Raw genomic sequence first — 20,684 nt, forward strand, 5'->3', positions numbered from 1 at the left:
GAGTGAGTAAGTTCATCCATCTAATTATATATGCAGCCTTATGGCTTCTGCTGCTACCATGAGGCGGTGATGATGGCAGTGACCGGCATATGATGTCAACAGGAGGGCTTAACCTTATTTATAAGGCTTTGCAAACCTTCAGGAGCAGAAACACTCCGGCAGAAGCCGACAAACCTTCCTCTCTCTTCAGAGGAACACCTCTAATGACAAGAGGAGTGAGGAAATTTTGATTTTCTTTACAACTCCTCATTGGATTCGTAATCAGAAGAATCAGAAGAAGACAGGAACTCTAAAACTGGTGAGTACAAAATGCAAAACAATTAATTGTTGTCATATGTGCACAGGAGGACGGAGACGACTTTGAACAGAGTAAAGAAACCAAGATGTTGGGTTTGTGCTTCTGTCTGCAGAGTAGTCCTTCATAGAAAGAAAATTCTGTCTTATCCACCACATTTCTGAACAGCAAATTGAGAACAGGGTTAGAGTTGAAGTTACGTTAATGTCCAAATCTTTGTATAGAACTATAGAATAGCTTTTAATAGAAAATAATATAATGCAAAAATGTATTTATGACTCTTATTTAGAAATGTATTATAAGCTAACATCTTCATATTTATTCACAGATCCATCCATTTTTAAACATATGACTAAAACTAAATGTAATCCTGCTCCTACCTGTAAATCTAGATCAGGTGGATGTTACATTTATTTGAAAGAGATGGCTCTGATGGCAAATTATCCTGGTCCAAAGAGAACAAAGCGTAATAAAAAACAATTAAAATCTGACCCAGAACCAATAACACTGATTATTGCCCCTGAGCCTGTCTGATAGGGTCAAGATTGGGTCTTTAAGAACTGAGAGAACCTGTTTGGACAAAGTTTTGAGTGTGTTGGCATGCTGAGGTGCCGTTTAAAGGACAAAAGACTGTACCGTACTTGGACAGAAATTTGAAACACTTAAATATTAGCATGGTTATTGTGTTTATTGGTGACTTTATTATCCATGTAGCTTTTTTTAAATTTATTTTTCTAAGTACAAAACTGTGACACTGAGCATAGTAGGGACAATGAAGCATGTGTGCTTCATAACAGCTACCAGTCTGAATAGACTAGACAGCTAGTAACTATCAACTATATATGAAGTATAAATGTGGTCTGTGTGAGGAAGAGGTAGTGGTCATTTTGTGCATGAACATCTGTCAGAAATCATAGCTCATAATAAAGCAATATCTGATTTTACAAAACATGGCAGAAAGATAATGCAGGGTTTTGTGTTCATTGAGAAGAAATGCTGTCACCATCAGTTTAAACTATAAAATAGCTGTTAAATACAACGAGGATTTAAAATGATCCACCACTAAAGGAAAGACTGAAGGGAGTGGATTTTTTTTCTACTGTGCTCCGTCACAGTCCCACAGAGACTCGTGTCCTTTCTCATCCTGTGAATCAGAAAAAAAGAAAAAAATTTTAGCTTTTCTTCGAAGAATGACTCCTATCCGATTCTCATGTTATGCTTTTCCTGTCAGATTATTTATGTTTTACTGCACAACACTCCACTGTATGTGAATTCCAGGGAAAACCTGGTTTGCAACTAAAGGTGACTGGCACATGAGTCAAAGATATATTATTCCACTTCTGAGAAACTTGGAGTTTATTTTCTTACTTATTAACATTTTCAGACTTCCCACCAACCAGTAACCATAGCACACAGGAGAAACTTTTATATTACGACTGCATATTTCTGTTTCTATAAGATCTCTTTTACCAATGATGAAAAGTTTGAATTGCCTATGTGCATGTTTTGTGTTTTGGTGTTTTTCAGCGTGGTATTTCAAATGAAAAGTGAAGAGTCTTCTTTTAAATTATTTGGTTTGACATTATTTTCATACTTAGGTCAAGGACAGAAGAAAAGTAAAAAAAATAACCTCATCATTTAATTTTTGAAATCTGAGCGTTGTGCCATCCACCTTGATTACAAAAGTGTGGATGTGATGAGATGGGTTGGTCTGTTTGTAAAACAGACCATTCATTGGCTAACAATTTGTCATTAGCCAATGAGCATCCTCCATTTTGAAAATCGGTATGACCAAGATCTATAAAATAGATTTTATATTTTGTTCAGTATGATCCAAACTGAGCGACAGTCCTTAAGTTTAGTAAGGTTCTAAGTCAGAGCTCTTTTCCTTATATACTGTACTTTGACAGGACCAGAAGTCTTTTTGCAGTGTTATGAGCAACATTAACGTGGAGACTGACTCAAAAGTTAAAAAAAAAAAAAACTGGTTATATTTTACTACTGTTAAAATAGTTGGTACCGCAAAGGCCATAAAGAGAAAAACTAGTGTGCCTCTCCAAAGTCAGCCTGAGCTATGTCTTTATCTTTTTTTTTTTTTTAAAAAACTTTATTTAAAGTAAACAAGTTTACATATAAAATGCACATACACATACAATTACATATACAAAACCTTGAGCACATACAAAAGGGAGAAACAAGGAGGAAAATCTAGCATCTGAGCTATGTCTTTATCCACGCCTCACCAGGTGTGGTTAACAAGCTTTATAGTTTAAGACAGATAGACAATAATATAAGAGAGAAAACCCCAACAATCATCTGCCCCAACCAATTGGGGAGCATACTAGCAACCAACTACAAATGGAGCCACTACTACAAAACTACTACAAAAGCCATTTCTACACAATAATCTCAACAAGAGTGGCTCAGCACCACAAAGTGTTATTTCCATTACCTGGCCAACAGCACTCACAAGTGATCCAACAAAAGTAGCTAGATTATCCACAGCACTAAAGGTAATAGCACAAAGCAATCACCTCATTATTTAGCATCCATCAACACTGGTGTACTAGATCTATAGACATGGCTACAACTACATACTATATGCTAATTCAACATAAGGCCCACCTGCTTCAGCCATAGGACCATAAATAATGCGTGGTCTCAACCTGATCTCTATTTCCTGCAGAGTTCAGTGCCACTGGTTTACTTTGAGCAACTCCCAAATACACCATCAACAAAAAACTTTACCTACCTACTCCTCAGTGGAGTACCAGGCTCAAGGAAACTTTAAACGAAAACTTGAGAGCAGGCAGCAGACCAGAGATGTAGTCTACCAAACTCTGAAGCATACCCCAGGAAAACCCCCAAACATGATAAACTTAAACAATAAAGGAAAACAACAAACAAGTGCTTTGATGCCTGAAACATATCGACTAATGAGAGTTTGCTCAATCACAGTGAACACTGTAACCATCACTCACCCACTAAAAAAAACAATTTTTTTAATCTTTTCAAAAATATCCAAAATAGAGTCCAAAATATCCTGGATGAGCCCCCATCTTATGTTATGATACAAACATGCCGCAATATAAACATAAGTACTGACATCAAAGTTTCAAAAAGCATAGGTTTTATTTTACATTTGCTAAAATAGTTTGTATTGCAAAGAGCATGAAGACAAAAACTGGTGTGTCTCTCCAAAGTCTGTATCAGACATGCCTTTATCAACACCTCAATGGTCAATTCAGCCCAGGCAACACCTGCAGACTCTTGCACAGCCACTGCAAAAAGAATAGGGGTTTCAGAGGGGTGTAACAGCAACCACAGCGTTCACCATCTGGTAGAATAGAAAGCAGGTTAAAGGCATTTCTGCACAGGCTTTACGTTTCTGACCTAGAAGCTGTGTCCATTCCTAATGCTCTTTGTGGTTTTTAGTGAGGTTATTATCTCATGTCTCTGTGGTGCTCATGATCGATCACCACACTGCATCACTAATGAGTTTGTTTTAATGAATTCTTGAGGTTTTTTTGGGTTGTTGCTTTTTTGTTTTCTCACCAAAATTTTACAGTTAGCCTGTTTTCTGTTTTGTGGGGGACGCTCATTCGCTGCTGGATCCTAATGTCTGAGAATTGCCGATAGTGATTCATCCTTCCTGTAATCCAAACTAAATACAAGCAGGTGGTCCTGTTATCATAGACATATTCACAGACAGCACAGTTTGGTACTAAAGACTGCTTTAGAGAGTCAAATACCTTCAGTGTCTCCCTTTAAATGCTAATCTAATCACAAGCCTAAACCCATAAAGACTGTTTAGCAAGTCAAAACTGCTCAAAACCACTTTCTGTCCTCTCCATATTCTAATCCAGTTTGCTGGCAGTGCAGCACTAACCATAATCAGATCTAATTGAGTTTAGGGACTTGATTGCCTTGGTGGGATCCAAGAGTGACACACCAGCAGATTATGCACACCCATGTGGGGACATCTGCAAAATTCACCCTAAGAGCCTGAGAGGCAGACAGCAGGCGCCTTCCCCTGGTCTCTCCATGATGCTGGTGTTCGGAGCTCTATGCTGCTGTAACATTCATCCTGCTGAGAGTTAATGCCAGAGAACTGCAGGAATGACTTCTGCTGAGCGTTGCTCTTCCTCTTCAGTTACTTGTGCTGACGTATGATATCGTTTTTTTAAGTTGCTGGCTCCTGGTGGGAGTTTAGATGACACATCAGTGAAAACAGGCAGTTGGCTTCGATTAATAAAGCCAACTGAGGAACACAGCTCTCTTTGCCTACAACATTACCACTGCAGACTTTGTTCAAGCCTTTCTATCATTCACAGAACCACACAGACTACACCCATGCCATGTATTTTTATAAAACAGCACAACTCTGTAAAAACTATAAGAACTTATCAGTCCCGACACATATGAAACTATCCTGCATAAACTTTACATTAGTGCAGAGAAGTCATTATAAAAATATACACTATGCAAGAATGTAAACAAAACTTCACTTAATGTCTTTAGAATATTTCAGGATCCCGCTGTTACATAACGACAAAGAAAGTGGCAGTCTAGGGGATTATTAAAACCAACTGTGGAGGCTACTCGTTCCCAGTTAAAGAGCTAACGAACAGCAGCAACCCCACAGACATCCAGCGGGCAGGAAAAATAACTGAAAAAGAAGCAATTGCATTTTTTCACAAGGTTTATTCAAAAAAATTTAAAACGTAGATGATATAGAATAAATATTCTACCATCATTTCAATCTGATTAAAATCACTCTGTAGGGGTACTTTATGTAAAAAAAAAAAAAAAACATGAGGAAAATTTCAACCTTCAACACAAGGGGGCAGATTTACCCAGTGTGGTTACACAACCCAACTACCTGTATATTCTTCTTTGTACGTTAAAAATTATTTTATTGCTCCTAATTTTCTAGATTGTTTTTCTACAAGCGCATATCATCCAAATATAATAGCAACATAGTAACGCTAATGATAACATTAGCTTGAGACAATCTGTTGAATGGAAATAGTCAAACATATCTATGTAGTTTAAAGTAGTAAAAGAATGTGTTGCTAATTTGAGTCTGTTGCACTTGTTCTTGTGATTTAAGTGTTGCTATCAGTTTGTGGAGAGTGGCTAGCTCTAACAGTGCTAGTCGCAGCAGCCTTCTTTCTTTTTTACGTCACCAGGTTATTTATTAGCTTACTGCGAAACAGTCTTCATACCAAGTCATTACTGTGCATGTGTTGTTTGTAATAATAAAATAGTAAATGTAAAAAATATCATAGATAATGAATAGTAAAATAGTAAAATTTTATGGAGCTTTTCTTCTTATGTCTGACATCACTGGCGGGCGGTGTTGACAGGTGTCTCTGGGTTGCAGTCCTGGTTACTGGTGGGTGGTGTAACATTACAGCTGGTGTTGTGCATTAATAACATATGAATAAGTTTGATTGAGTTATTTTTGTGCCGCTGTGTAATGTCGTGCAGCTGACTGGAACGAGTGTGTGTTTGTAATCATTCCACCTTGAAGTGAGGCATGAACACTCCTGTGAACAAGAGTTGGCCTCACACTCTGAACAGACGTGATGGCACTTGCGCGATGGTAGCTGGAAGACTCGCCCTAAATCACAAAGGAGTTTTCGCTGTGAGGAATGGAGGCCGCGGGGAAGGGTGATGGATGAAGATGAGTGAGCGATGATGAAGAGACCAGGAGTAGTCGCTACCTCTCCCTCGCTCAGGGGTGGCCTTCCCCTCGCTCTCATTTTGACCTCTGGCTTACCTCCTCCTCCTCGCGGCCCTGTCCTTGCTCAGTGGTGACATGTTTGACCTGAGGAATTCAGGAATGTACAGTTTGTATTTGGATGGACAGAAACTCTCAGCCTCCCACCCTCTTGTTTTACTCTCATTCACTTTATACAACCCACGCCCACCACAGGAACACATGCTCCACCACCGTGGTCCAACCACAAACAGTAATTCCTTGACTATGAGAGCTGCTGCAGACAGATTCCCAGAGTTTTCTACTCCCCACCCCAGCCTCATGACCAGCTGACACGATTGGAAATTCACTGCATGCTTATCAGAGTTTGGGTGGAAGGAAGTTGTTTTAAAGAGTCAGGAGAGCCACTGGGCTGCACCAAGGCCTGGTGTGAGATAAAGAAGGATTACTTTGAGCTGTGAACCATACAAAGCTACTCTAGCAGAGTCCAAATGTTTCCTCAGTGTTGTGGCAGGTTTTCTGTTGAGCATCTCCTTAGACACCCCTCACCTGACCGTGTTGTGACGACTTATAGGAGATGCAGGGGCTCTCAGGAGGGAGTCAGGGCCGTGGATGGGGGTGCACGCCAACAGTACATGGCTTTGTGTGTAGAATTGTTTTCAAAAGCAGAGAGGCAGGGGAGGCGGGGCGCCGTCGCACAGATTAAAAGCGGACATTTGTTTTGTGTATGTGGTGCTCTGCCAAAACCCAGCAATTTTCTGTGAATGTAAAACAGCTTTCCTGGCTCAGACCCCACAGGCTGCTTGCTGCCAGGAAAATACTTTTTCTTTCTTGTACCTGTTTACATGCAGGTAAAGTGGCTTTCACAGGCCAAAAGCACATGAGAGCTTTCTTTCCACCCTCTGGAGGAGGAGTAGGGACATGGACATGTTCCCGCCACAGACCTATGGCATTCCTCTGTTTGTCCTCTGGTGTAAAGAGGATCTGCTGGACTTCGTGTTCCTGAATCAGCTCCAACCAGAGGAGCTCATAAACTGGAAGGAACTCGACTAATTTGCAGACAAACTGTGGGGAAAACGACTCCCCTGATTCCCTCTGGCATTAATCATTCACCATCAAATGTTGACTTGTTTTATACTGCGAGCAGTGACTGGGGAGGGAACAATGGATTCTGTTTATGATCACTAATGAATGAAAAGCGCAGCAGAAAGCTCTGTTGCATCACCGCGTCCAGGGCTCATGTTGGCAGCCTGCAGGTTTAACAAATAATGTGTTCATTGTGTGCTTCTCATGTTCATACAGTGACCTTTACAGTGAAGCTGCTATTTCTGGGTAAAAATCAAGGACGCATCAATAGACCACAGTCGCCAAGCCAAAATGTTTGAGATAATTGGGTAAATTGAAAACACAGCCTGACTCAACTGCACCAGTTGCCTTAGACTCAGAGTCCGTGCTGCAGGGAAGCCCTGATAAATATCTATATGTGCATGAAGGAGGAGCGCAGCTCTTCTGAAACTCCAGGAGGCTGTCAGTAATGTTAGCTAAACATTTTCAGAGCGCACAGTGGGCTAATCTTCACCTTTCATGCTGCTCTTTACGCTTAGAGGAGCTGATGAAGGCTCGGGTTAGCTGGTACACTGATTAAAGCTGTCCCAACATAAACCCAGGTCCAGCTCTTTAAATACAGACAGCCAGCCAAGACAGAGTCTGCATGTAACTCAAGGAGGGTCCAGCTAGGATGTTTTAGCTTTATTTATTCATATCTGTTTGGCTGGACAAGAGAAGAAACATCTAAGAGAGAAGGAGGAAGAAGGAGTGCAGGACAAACATCAGGAGTTACAGAAACCAGCATCCATTTACTTTTCTGGCACATGCTCAGTGAGGTGTTTGTTGTGCAGAGAGCCTGAACACTGTCAAGTATTAGGCCATCTGTAAACAGGTCAGCATGGACGCTTCTGTCTCCAAAAAACAATCTAGTGGAGGCTAAAATGCTAACATTGAGATGTGAAAATGAAGCTTAGAAACCCTTGTGTTTTATCACAGTGGCTTCATGCAGTTTGGATGTCGACTTTAGAGAACTCACTATTATACCTCTCACACATGGATTGATCAGCTGATGGTCCAAATGCATCTCTGAGATCTTATCTGGATGTTTTCCTCTTTCTTATTGACAAGACTTTCAGATATCTTTCATCTGCTGTAGAAAGTCTTTTAGGCCTCACATTCTTTTTTTTGTCCTTCACTTGTCCAGTTTCCTCCCTTTTTTAACTGACACTTCACACTGTGCTGAGATATGCTAGGTTTTTAGCTAACAGCTCTTTGGGAATCACCTTGTTTATGCAAAAATACAATTTTATGTCAAACTGTGTTATCGTTGGCATTTTTCACAGATTCGGCTACAGAAATGGGAAGAAACACTGTGTTTTTCTGATGCTAGTAACAACGAGCCTCAAGATACAATTTTAAATCTGTTCTTTGCTTAGTTGTCTGTGCTATGTAGACACAACACTGGTTTATCCCTTTAGTTAGGAGTCTTTTTATGCTTGAATTAGCCATAGGTCAGAGTTAATGGGCTTAACAACAACAACAAAAAAAATAATTCCTCTGAAAATGGTCAGTACAAGGACTGGACTTGAAATGAGTCGAAAAGCAGCCAGAGTCCAAAGAAGAACTGTGAAAGCCTGGGGAAGTAATGCTAAAGAAAAAAAAAATGAAATACACAAAGTCTGGCTCAAAGAAATAAAAAGAAATGAGGGGTGGCTTAAGACTTTTGCACAGTAGTGTAGATCATGTGGTTTTGATGCTGTTGGTGGATTCATGCTACAATGAAGGATAATTTATAAACTGTAATTATATCTAAGTGGAACTCCTGTTTGGGAATCGGTGCTAACATTCCTGAAGAGAAAGCCAAGAAATGTTTGTGTGCACTCAGACGTCAGTTGGCTGAAACGTCAGTAACATCAATCTCCTGTCTATTGTTTCTAATCATGCTTCGAACCTAGCGTTTCCATGGCGCTGGGTTAGAAAAACTTGTACAATTGCACATAAATCTCAGCTTCAAACATGCGAAAAGTTGATGCCACATGCTCGAGTAAACATTTTTTCCCACCAGTGATTTCCCCGCCACAGAGATAAGACCCGCTGAGTGTGCACTGGGCTGCGTTTTTCTGTGAGATCTGGTCTTAATTGTGGGAAGCGACAGCTGGAACACATTGCTGATATTTCAACGAGTGTCAGTCAGAGCAAGGTAGGGCGATGGCGCTGCTGCCCGCCGTGATTGTCTGACTTACTCTTGTTTGCTCTCACATATGTGGGGGTTAACTTAGGAAACTTGGGGGCTCCACTTGAAGCCAGAAGGTTGATGTATAGATTTGTATTCTGATCATCTAATGTTTACATACTGAGTAAAACAGGTCTGTTAGTTTTCTCAGCGATCAGAACATTGATGTGCTTCACTGAAAAACTGCACTGTTAATGTATTTCATAGATTAAATGATTTTATTTTTTTAAAAAGCAGCAGTTAAAAGTATAAATTCAGCTTACATCAGGTGTGTTATGCACATTTCTCAGACAAAATTAAATAAAACATGTAAATCCGGTGCTTTTGCAAGACATCGTTACTCAAAGCTGTTTTAAACAAATATGCCGTTCAATCCACAAACTATAAAAAATTTCTTCTGCTTTCAGGATGACGTGCCGCGTGTTTTAGCTGTAACTCCTCTGCCAAACCTTCAATAGAATTCAAAATTCATTGCTTCATTTTGGCTCATCAGATTTGAAATTGCTAATATGTCACAAATATTAACAGTTTTAATGGCTTGTCTTAAAGGTTGTTGTTAGAGCTTGAGTGGCAGTGTAGCCAATTCTCAGACTAGCTTAATGAGGTCATAATGTCTAAAAATCACAAAAAAAAGAAAAACTCTAATTCAACTAACTTAAGTTGTTAATAATAATAATAATCTCATATGTGGGACATGTATTTTGAAACATCAGTTTAAACTTCACTCTTGTGTTGCTTTAGCTCTTTTGCATGTCCGAAAATCTTAGAAGGCCTGTCACCTGAGTGCTGGCCAGGTGTGGTGGGTGGAGCTTCACCTTGCATACCAGGCTGCATAGCTCAGGGGTTAGAGCACTGGTCTTGTAAACCAGGGGTCGTGAGTTCACTGTAGCCTAACATTATGGAAAGTGTACTCACTGTTTCCTGGGTAGAAATCCTCTGTGGCTCCTTTATTGTTAACCTTGGTGACGCTTCGAAATGGAGTCTAGAAACTGCTAGGTGCCTATGTCCATCTTTCACATACAGTCTATCCATGGATTTACTATGAGTATTTTTTTTAGCATCATGATGGAAACCAGCTGCTTCAGTAGGCTTTAAAATACAGAAGTGTATTGTTTCCAGAGTGTAAGTCTCATATTTGCATGTTAGGTTTCTCCCGACTTATAAATCTGATCTGTTGTAATTAAACTGAATCATTTCTGTCAGCAGCTCCGTCCCCACACGTTGATCTCTACACCTGATTACAGGAATCTGATCTAATCTGATCTAATCACGTTAAATACGACTCAGCTGGAAACATTCCTCATGTGTGAGGATCAAACAGCCTCAGACCACCAAGACTGTCATCGCTCTTATGTAAGCTCGGCGTATGGAGCTAATGCAGAGCTACACTAGATACAGATGAATCTGAACTTTTCCAGGATTTTTATCTTTATTTTACGTAACTTTAAGGTTGTTAAACTTCCCTTTTCTACTCTTAAGAACAAGTCAGCCCATGAAATATTAGAATTAAAAGTTAATGAACTTTACAGTGAAATGTTATCAAAATGTATATAATTTAATTACATCCCATTTGCAAATTAAGATAGATGAAAGTACAGTTTTGCATACTTGTTAACGGAGACTCTATAGCGTCTCACTCACAACAATATGAAACAATAATGGACCGCTCGACTTTCTTCATAGTTTCAAAATGTCCTGATCTGCAGTGTGTTGATACACGTGATTTGTTTTCTGTGCACGTCCTCGCTGCACTGACAGGTAAGGGCTGAACCTGCCAGACCTCATCACCCTCCTTCGATTTTGTCCTCAGAGGCATCGTACCTGAGACAAACCACCTAACTCCTCGAGTCTAAAGGCCAGTGATGGCTCACGGTCGCTGCTGACACCCGCTGTCAGAGTGGATCGCTCATAAACCATCACCAAGTTTAGGCGCAGCGACGCTGCCATCGCCTGATATCACAGACTTCACCTTTGGTTTTACTGAACTGAATATTGAGATTTAAAAACGAATTACAGTTGAGCTGTGATCAGCACTGAAGAAAAGAAATAAAAAAAATACATGTTCTGCTTTAAGTTTTTCTGACTGGCTGCCCCTCACATGTGGAGGGTTTGAAGAACATGTGGTGGGCTCATGTGCCTCTCATGGCCTAACAAAGATATTCCTGCTATGATGTCATACAGAAAACCGGGTGATATTAAGAGCTTTGTGAGGGGTTGACATGATTTTTTTTATTATTTAATTAAAAAAATTAATCATTTAGTGATTAAATGATGCAGAGTAGGGTGTGGGCTGATTTTCCACTAAAATCCAAAAGGTGTGATGCTATTTTCTCAGTGTGCAACACATTAGCTTACATTAGACACAGAATATATACACTAGTGTCTGAAGTTATAAAAAGTTTCTTTTAAAAATGTGTTTAAATGTCATTCATGTTTTTTACATCACAACAATATCCTTGTTGTGATGATTTGGACCTTGATAACTGTGCAGTGACAGTGTGAAAGGCTGACATGCAGCTGCAGGAATGACTGACTTTAGTAAGTATGTGCTGCCGTCTGTGGCCTCAGACTCTGTGCTGTTGGCACTAACTGACCTCCGTAGATCCAGCTGTGGTTCTTGCTTTTGTTGCTGCTTGAGCGCCACCTTCCTGCCATGTTTCCTCCTCTGCTCCCCTCCCTGAAGGAGGCGTGAGGAGGTCCTCCTCTCTGTTAACAAGTCCTCCCCTTTCCCGTCTCTGACCTGCAGCAGCTCTCAGGCAGCATGCAACAAATGCTCCCATCAGAGCGACCTGCAGCACTGCAGTCGGGTTCACCTTTAACCGCTGTAGCTGCAGCTGGATGACCTCCCTGCTCACTCTATGAGGAGGCTTTAAACTGGGAACAAACCAAAGAGGAGCTGCTGGATGAGTTTTGGCTTGTTGGGATTGCTTTTCCCCCCCTAAAGGTGTCATCACCTGGATTTTCTCCTGAGACAGTTTGAGAAAGGACTCGTTTTCTGTGTTTTCTGTTTCTGTGCTGCTGTGGGAATGTAAGTTTCCTGTGAACTTTTCTTCTCGTGTTTGGGTTAAACTACTGTTTGGTGAAATAAGAGAGATGACTTTCTTGTTTCTTCTCTTTGCAGAAATAATGTTCTTCTCCAGGACGGTCCTGCAGCAGTGGTGCTTTGCTGTCTTCTTGCTCTGCTCTCCGGTGCCGCACTTTGGACGGCCGATTGATGCCCTGAGCAGCAGAATGTAAGTCTGGATTTCATTTTTGAGTCTTTTCATGTGTGTCCAGCAGCTCGCCTCATCATGGTGGGTGAGCTGCAGGCTGGAAAATGTGCTCGTTTGTGTTTAGTTAGCCTTCGCCCACCTGTATGTTTACCCAGAGCAGAGACCATCTCGGTGCGATAAACCCCTCCGACCTCCCTCGCTGTTTGGGAGTGAGTTGGATGAATAATGCTGATGTTCGGCTCGGCTTGGGACCAAACCAAACCTGCTCAGCTGTTTGATGCCAAGCAGAATAAATGCTCCTTCACGCTGCTCGGTCAGAATTTTAAACACACTTCAGGAGCTTTTTTTCCACTTTGGAAAGATCATATCGCTGAGATGGTTTTTGGATGTAAGCGTTGGGAGGATGCTCTGAGCCGACGCTGAAGGAGGAGGAGGAGAGCGGAGTGATTCAGAGCTCCGGGTTTTCCTTAACGGACTCCAGACGTTTCCCTTGCCGTGTGTGATATGTACCTAATGGGATTTTTGGGGGGACGGGGTTCACGCTACCTGGGTGGAAAGAAAAACAAGAGCGCAGTGAAGGGATCAAAAATCAGCCAGCGGTGGGAGCTATTGACCTCTGACCCTGTTTTCCGTAGACTCAATTGTAGTTCAGTATGTTTTCTTTAATATTAAAAAAATAAGTGCAGACGGTTTTCTTTGCAAGCTCCTTTGACTACGATGACCTGGATGACTGAGAACCTTCACAGAAAAAAAAAAAAATTTTCATGGTTTTTCATTTTTAATTTGTGCTTCTCAGGCTGTCAAACGTGAACTTTTGGTATTCATGAAGCAGTTTTATGAAAGATAGGTCTCATTTTTTCTGTTAAGGAGTTACACGTTAACAAATGAATGATTGCACATTAATTTGTTTAAAGGTATTTCAAATTTTTAAAACTTAATACTATTTTGTTTTTACATCACCGGGTCAACATAATGACCTCTCGACTGCACTGACTTTATGTCCAAAGCATTTGTTGATTTTAGAGATATTAACAAAGTCAAACCGGAGCTTTTCTTTCTTGTAATACTGTTTTGAATCAGGAGATGGCGCCGTGATTAAATTTAAACTTTAACTGTTAAATTGGTCACCGAGTAAAAGCAAAAACTATTGGTGAAGCCAGAGCGCGACTAAAAAGGGAGCACATGTCTCAGCTAGCGCTGCCCCCTAGTGGTGAAAGTTTTAGTTAAAATCTGCAGCGAGTGATTTAAAAAAGTCCCTTTAAATCTGGAGCCAATAACAATCATAATAATAAAAATAATGATAATAATAATAATAACAATGACTGTCAGGATTTTGTGGTATTCTTCATTTTTTTCTGGGTGTCTTGTGGTGTGGTTGTTTTGGGCTAATGCAGGAATAATTCTAGTGTTTTGTTTGCCGGACAAAAAAAAGTTGTAAATTTCTTTTAAAAGGGGCCGTAACATCAGAAACATTCATCAGAATCAGAGCCGCCCGGTACTGTCAGCCATCAGGGCCGTGAATCATCTCTAACCACTCGCCGCTGCCTTTAGGAAACACTCGTCTTTCACTCGTCTCCCACAGAGAGAAACAATTAAGAGCCGGCAGGCTGAGGACGGGGGGCGCTGGAACGCTGCCACTGCAGGATGTCCCGGCCTGTTTTCCCGCTCCTCCTCCTCTCTGTGGAGTGTTTGATGTGACTGTTATTAAAGGTAAAACAGAACCAGATCGGCTTTCAAAGGCGGCGATTTACAGGAAATATCTGTATGCATATATAAACACAAGCTGCTGTTGAGGCCGCCTGTGTGTTCTGCTCTGGATATTTTTATTATTCAGCAGGAAAAGCTGAATGAGAAGCGGCAGCTCAGTCATCAGGCTTCACTTACTCAGTTTGCTGTATGAAGCAGGGGGTGGAGGAGGGCATCACGGGAACCTCCGGTATCTCCTGCTAAAGCTGTTTGTGTGCTCACACACCTGAAGTGTCTGGGCGGCGTTGGCGCTCAGCAGTGTGCAGCCTTCGACCTGTGTCCGCTGCTCTGTTAGTCTCAGAGACTCGCAGTAAAGCAACATTGCGGCGAAGCCTGAATCCCTCACAGCTTTGTAGATCTTTGATTTGTAAAACTTAACAAGTTTCAGCATTTTTGAGATTATACCTCTGTGCTGTAACAGGGGATCCATCCTCGAACTGAGACCGCAGGTAACCTAACCTGCGTCACCGTGTAACTCTAACTCTACGTTGCTGTAACAGATTCTTTGCCAGAGTTTTTGAATCAGTGAGAGAATACAAGTCAGTGCATCAGTATGAAGAGTAATTATCATAGCCTCAGTATAAGGACTCACACGTGTCAGCATAGCCCTGCATGGAGCTCACGGGAGATGCTGCAGTGGATGTGAGGTCAAAAACCTGAGGGGCAAAACAAGAGAAAGCAAGAGTCATAGATAAAAGCGCTGCATGAATGTCTGTGTGTGTGTGTGTGTGTGTGTGTGTGTGTGTGTGTGTGTGTGTGTGTGTGTGTGTGTGTGTGTGTCTTCGAGTGGTATGATGATCAGCTGAGGAAACAGGTCCATCTACCCTTACGCACCATGGAAAGTATAAATCCTGACGATGGTGTCAGTCAACTTCAAAACCTAAATCAGCTGTTACCCCGTGTTGCGTCACAGCAGCCTGCCATCACTGTGATTCGTCTTGAAAAAAGTGGATGAACTTTAGGAGAGAAACTTAACTAATGTTGTGGAGGTGAAATTGTGTAGGCTCTGCTTGGATTCAGCATGTTGGTGGTTTGATTAAACCAGCATGAAACTGCTTGTTAAAAAAATAAGATGGATCAAATTTTAAGCTTAAGCTGCTTTAAGATGAAAGCTGAGTTAAACGGGTGAGTTTTAAATATGTGCTCCCTGGTACAGGTGTTATGAAGGAGGAAATTATCCACAGACACACCGTGTCAGGCTGTAAACTCACTGCTGGAGCCTCTGCTGGACGTCAGAGGAACTCCAGCTTCATTTTTTAGGCCTTCGTTCTTCAAACTGTGGAGTTTTAACTGTGGCGCTGCTGCAGTTGACACTAAACGATCGTAACGCTCATGGTGTTATTGCTGACTGAACTCCTCCGATGGGTTTTCAGCTAAAATCAGAGTCGATAGATTTATTATGACTCACTTTTTCAGTGTGGAGGAATGTGCAGCTTCATTTCAGAATCACAGCAGCTTTTTTTTTCTTTTTCCTCCACCACATTTAATTGGCACGAAGTGTTTGTGGCAGCAGTTTTTGTAATCCCTCAAGGGTCTGAGTGCCACGAATGTGCCGGTTAACATTCACGCTGATGAAGAGTGAAAGCGTTGGCTGCGCTCATGTTCATCTAAAAGGAGAGAAAACCCTCCTGGACCTCCTCGCAGGGCGGGGATCTTCTGTATCACTTTTAGAAGGCTTGGAAAGCAACGGCACGGCTGTGGTTTGATGAATCAGGTCATTTCTCTGCATGGATGCAACAGCGCTGTCCAAAAACAACTGGAGAGGAAAGACAGCAGCGAAACCTGTGTTCAAGAAATGCCGTCGAATTTATAAAGGAGAAGAAGGATACAGTTTCTCCGGCTGCTCCATTTCAAACTGTTTGCCTGTGCTGCCCTCTGCTGGTCAGTCAGGTCAACACTAAAATGCCAAAAGTATGTGGACAACAGGGAGCAACCCAAAATAATGCACATGTGTTTAGCTTCGTCAATAAGCCTGTAAAAACAAATATTAGACCAAATTTTTCAACAATAAAAATATTATTTTATTTTGCACGGTTCAGTTTGAAGTGCTTCCTGTGGTGTAGATGGTAACACTTTTGATTCCAGCCAGAGTCACAAGGTGTTTTTATTTAAGGAGAAACCTGCAGACATGAGCTCTGAAACATTTAAAAGGGCGTTGTTGTTTTTGTTTGATTGAAAAGCTTCATGTAAACAAACCTTCTTTCTTTCTTCTGTTCAGGAAACGCTCGGTGAGTCACGCTCAGCTGATGCACGACAAAGGCCGGATGATGATGGAACATGAGCGTGTTTTACTCCTGAAGGCGCTTTTGGACGAAGTCCACACGGCAGAGATCCGTGACCTCCCCATGCGGACCACAGGGGGAGGCGGGAGCAGCAGCGACGCCGGAGTCGGGATGCCGGGGGGCGGCCTGGGAATCAACCTCAGCACCACCGGCAGCACCCTGCACTCCAAACCCCCCGGAGGCACCAAGAACCTCCCCATCAGCTTCCGGTTGGAGGAGGAGGAGGGCACCAACCTGCCACAGGAGACCAACAAGTCGCAGACATACAAAGACGGCGTGAATAAAGTGTCGGGCAAAAAGAAGAAGAAATCGAGGGCTGGGAAGAGGAGGGAAGGGGAAAAGAGGAAGAGGAGGGCACGCTCTTTGGGGTGGAGGCTGGAGGATGAACTGGGTAGCGGACTCCACCTGGAGTGGAGGTCTCTGCTCGGCCTCCAGAGGGCGCTGCATTAAAACGCCGTCAGTCTCTGACGAAGGTGAGTCCAAACAGCTGACCTGGTTTTCAGAACATGATCACATGATTAGAGAGTTTTCAGAACACGCGTGTGCCGCATTACAGCCGCAGATACTGCAGAGTGCAGCAGTGCACTGACTCTGTGCTGTGTCAGTGTTGTGGAGCTGAGATGATGATGTCTGAAAAATAGGGCGGACAGTTAGAGCTCTGTAATTCACCCTGATTCACCTGTTTTTCTCCGTCTCTGTGTTGCAGAAACCTTCGGACGGTTGGAGTGGACTCCTAAATGCTCACATTACAGACTCTGTAACTGTGATTGTTTGGAAAGAAATTGGAAAATATTTATTATGTGTAAATATTCTAAATATAGCAGAGTAGATAGCAGAATATGATAAGAAAATAAACCTTATTGACGCTCCGCAGGGCGACAGATTTTACTCTTTGTGAATCCTTGCTTTTCCCTTTTTTAAATTCCAATTATGTTCAGTTTTTTGCATTAATTTATTTTGTCTGAATGGTGTATTTATTTGGTAAATGTATCAAGGTGCTGCTGACCTTCTATATTTTTGTACCGTAATGCACTTTAGATATATAAATATAAATATATATACCATTAATTTTGCTCATTGACTTGTGTTTGTGGGTGATTGAAATGAAGAAAAACGACGGTTGTCTCTCTGTGTTACCTTTCAGTCGGTCTGTCCAAGGGTCCAGTTTATTTTTGTTTCTCTGCTGCTGTTTGTTCGATTGTTTTCAGTTTGTTGTCTTCGAACCGCTCTGCTTCTCACGGCCAAACATCACATGTGTACATAAACCAAACACGGCTTCATATTGTTGTTTTTGGCACTTGCACTGAGATAAACAGCCTGTACTGAATGGATTAAACATTTGACAGTATCTTTCTCTCAGCCTCTCGTGTCTTTGTTTCATTATTGCTAACACTTATCATTTTTCTCGACACCCACACTGAACAGCTCTATCTAATAAATGGTTCATTGTGGGCGTGGAGGAAAAATCACCTGTGGTGGATTAAACTTTAAAACTCGTCCTTATGGCTCATGAACTGTTTTTTACCTGTAATATCTTGTCTATGCTGTAAATAGTATTGTTCAACTTGGAATACTTCATTTTAATTTTACATCTCAGTTTAGTTCAGTTTTTCTGTACCTAACAAGTGGTTGATGAGCATATATGACCAATAGTTCACATCGCTCCCCAATGTGCCTTACAAACCTTTTCTTAATGAGTAGCCATAGACAATGACAATATAGCTATGTAATACAGTTAGCATCATTCCCTGATCCCTGCTTGCCGAGGCAGACCCACTGAGGTTTTGGGATTAGGGTCTTATGTCAGACTACTGCTTGTGCCATGTGGACAGTTGTTAAACAGCTAACAGATCATCTGCAGAAGAATGGTTTATTTGAAGAGTTTCAGTCAGGTTTCAGAGCTCATTACAGCACAGAAACAGCTTTATTGACGGTTGCAAATGATCTTCTTATGGTCGCTGACAGTGGACTCATCTCTGTGCTTGTCCTGCTAAACCTCAGTGCCGCGTTCAGTACTGTTGACCATTGTCAGAGTTTTACCCCTGATACTGCTGAATAAACAGAAACTCTCTCAGGAACGAGGTCACACAGAGCTTAAGTTTTCACTCGCGAGAGGGAAGCAGTTGTCTCCAGCCCACTTCAACTTCCTTCCTTCTGCAGGTTTTTTTTTTATTGTTTACACACATGAATATTCATAAAGCATGTTGCTGTGTTAACTAAGAGAAATTACTATATATGGTTACAAATTGTGTTGTGCAAGAGTGGTTATGTGATGTGAGTGCAGCCCTTACATGTTGTCGGTATCTTGTCCTGCCAGGTGGCTTCCTTCATTGAGTAGAGTCTGTTCTTCTCAAGGCTGCTTGTTCCCTTTTTGGAGGTCGTGCACATACTCATAGCTTTTTAAATGGCACCCTACAACACATACATTAAACCTAACAACCATAATATCCTAATAGAGCGATTATAGCATGCTGTAGGTATTGCAGGTGCTACGCTGCAGTGGGTTGTATCATATCTTTCTAACAGACTCCAATTTGTTCATGTAAATAGAGAGTCCTCTTCACACACTAAGGTTAATTATGGAGTTCCACAGGGTTACATGTTAGGACCAATTTAAACATGAACGATTGGTGATATAGACTCAGTATATCATGTATACAGTTATCCACAGAATAGGCTCCACAGGTGAAAAACTGCATAATCTAGGATTCAGGGAATCTCACACATGGACACACTGCACACAGAAAACTACAGACAGCTGTTAGCGTGCTATCTGGCACTGCACTCCTGTCAGCACTTTCGGAGTGCCATTTATCACACATACTGGCCTGATCCCTTTATTCCCTAACATTTGCATCCTGGGTTACTTATCAACACTACAATTACAACCCTCCTCGCTAATGTTATCTCCACATCTTTTGAATGTTTTAGAGAGGGACTCCAGGTTGGAGTGAGCCAAAAAAATAAGTTATCATAGGGACCAGTAACTCACTATGACCCACTGATCAGGTAAGTATGGTCCTATTTGTATATTGCTGCATACTGTAGAAAAAAGGTAAAGCAGAACAAACGTCCCAGCCGTAAACCACCTTCACATTTGTTCTGGGCGACCTCTCCCAGCAGGCTGACCCCCTACAGGTATAACATTTGAGTCATCTCTGAATCATACCTTTCTGTGACATCAGTGAATCTCCCACTTCAACAACATAGTTACAGTTTAAACTGTTTTAGATTTGTGAATAAATGTGCAAATAAATTTTAATCTTAATAATGGGTTCCGAAGCAGTACCTAATGTCTAGTGATTATCCACCCTAACAACAAATGTGGAGAAGACGGCTGAGTTGAGAGAGCACAGAAAAGTGACTCGAACATAAACATAAAGAAACACATACACTGTAAATAGACAGTGAAGCTGCTAACCGCTGTGTGGGGGGTCCTCCTTTACACATTTACAACAAAATTATTTGTTCATCATTTAATTATTTTTTTTTCTTTTTTTTGTGTCCCGTTTGAATCTTTAGCCATCAGAATTGTTGTCTTAAGGCCAAGAAAGATGCCAAGCGGATTTATTTTACCAAGTGGATCATCATGGCCTTGCCATATTGGTCCATTTGATTGACCTTTATTATAATTATGAATTTATTTTATTTTCAGTTGCTACAAACGGGACAGACATGACTGGGGGATAGGACAGGGAGAAAGAATGAAAGAAAGAGAGGGAGAGAAAGAAAACCAAAGGGGAGAAGAGACGGTGAGAAGGGGGGGGGGGGGGGGGGGAAGAAAGAAAAAACAAAAACAAACAAAAACAAACAAAAAACAAACAAAAAAAACACCTGGGTCACCTGTATGGAGAAAAAAAACAGAAGAGAAAGCAAACAACAAAGAGCAACATAATAAAAAAAAGGCACCATCACAATAAACTAGCTAGCAGTAGATATCAGTAGATACTAAATAATAAACGATATTGTGCAGCACGCAAGATAGACAGCGCACAATGTGAGGCAGCAGTCAAGAAAGCTTTAGTCCGCGTCTGTGAATACCCGTGTGTACACCTGTGTGCATACCTGTGTGGATCAGCATGCTTGTATTCCAAAGGTTTCTCCATGTAACGATCTGCTAAGGAGTGTGGGGGGGCCACAGCCC

At 41.5% G+C, this 20,684-nt stretch overlaps 1 protein-coding gene across 2 annotated transcripts; it reads left to right on the plus strand.

Moving 5' to 3' along the window:
• The first annotated feature begins 139 nt into the window (after positions 1 to 139).
• Positions 140 to 17,888, plus strand: pthlha (parathyroid hormone-like hormone a). 2 transcript variants are annotated; one of them, XM_082509923.1, is made up of 4 exons: positions 140 to 298; positions 12,422 to 12,533; positions 16,477 to 17,013; positions 17,247 to 17,888. In XM_082509923.1, exons 2-3 carry the CDS (start codon positions 12,427 to 12,429, stop codon positions 16,988 to 16,990), a joined length of 621 nt encoding a protein of 206 aa, XP_082366049.1. In that variant the 5' UTR covers positions 140 to 298; positions 12,422 to 12,426; the 3' UTR covers positions 16,991 to 17,013; positions 17,247 to 17,888. The 2 variants fall into 2 exon arrangements, with proteins under 2 accessions (XP_082366049.1, XP_082366048.1); XM_082509922.1 differs by lacking the exon at positions 140 to 298 and adding an exon at positions 12,020 to 12,328.
• The last annotated feature ends 2,796 nt before the right edge of the window (positions 17,889 to 20,684 follow it).

Source organism: Aulonocara stuartgranti (genome assembly GCF_965226115.1).
Source record: "Aulonocara stuartgranti genome assembly, chromosome: 17".
Classification (NCBI taxonomy): Eukaryota; Metazoa; Chordata; class Actinopteri; order Cichliformes; family Cichlidae; genus Aulonocara; species Aulonocara stuartgranti.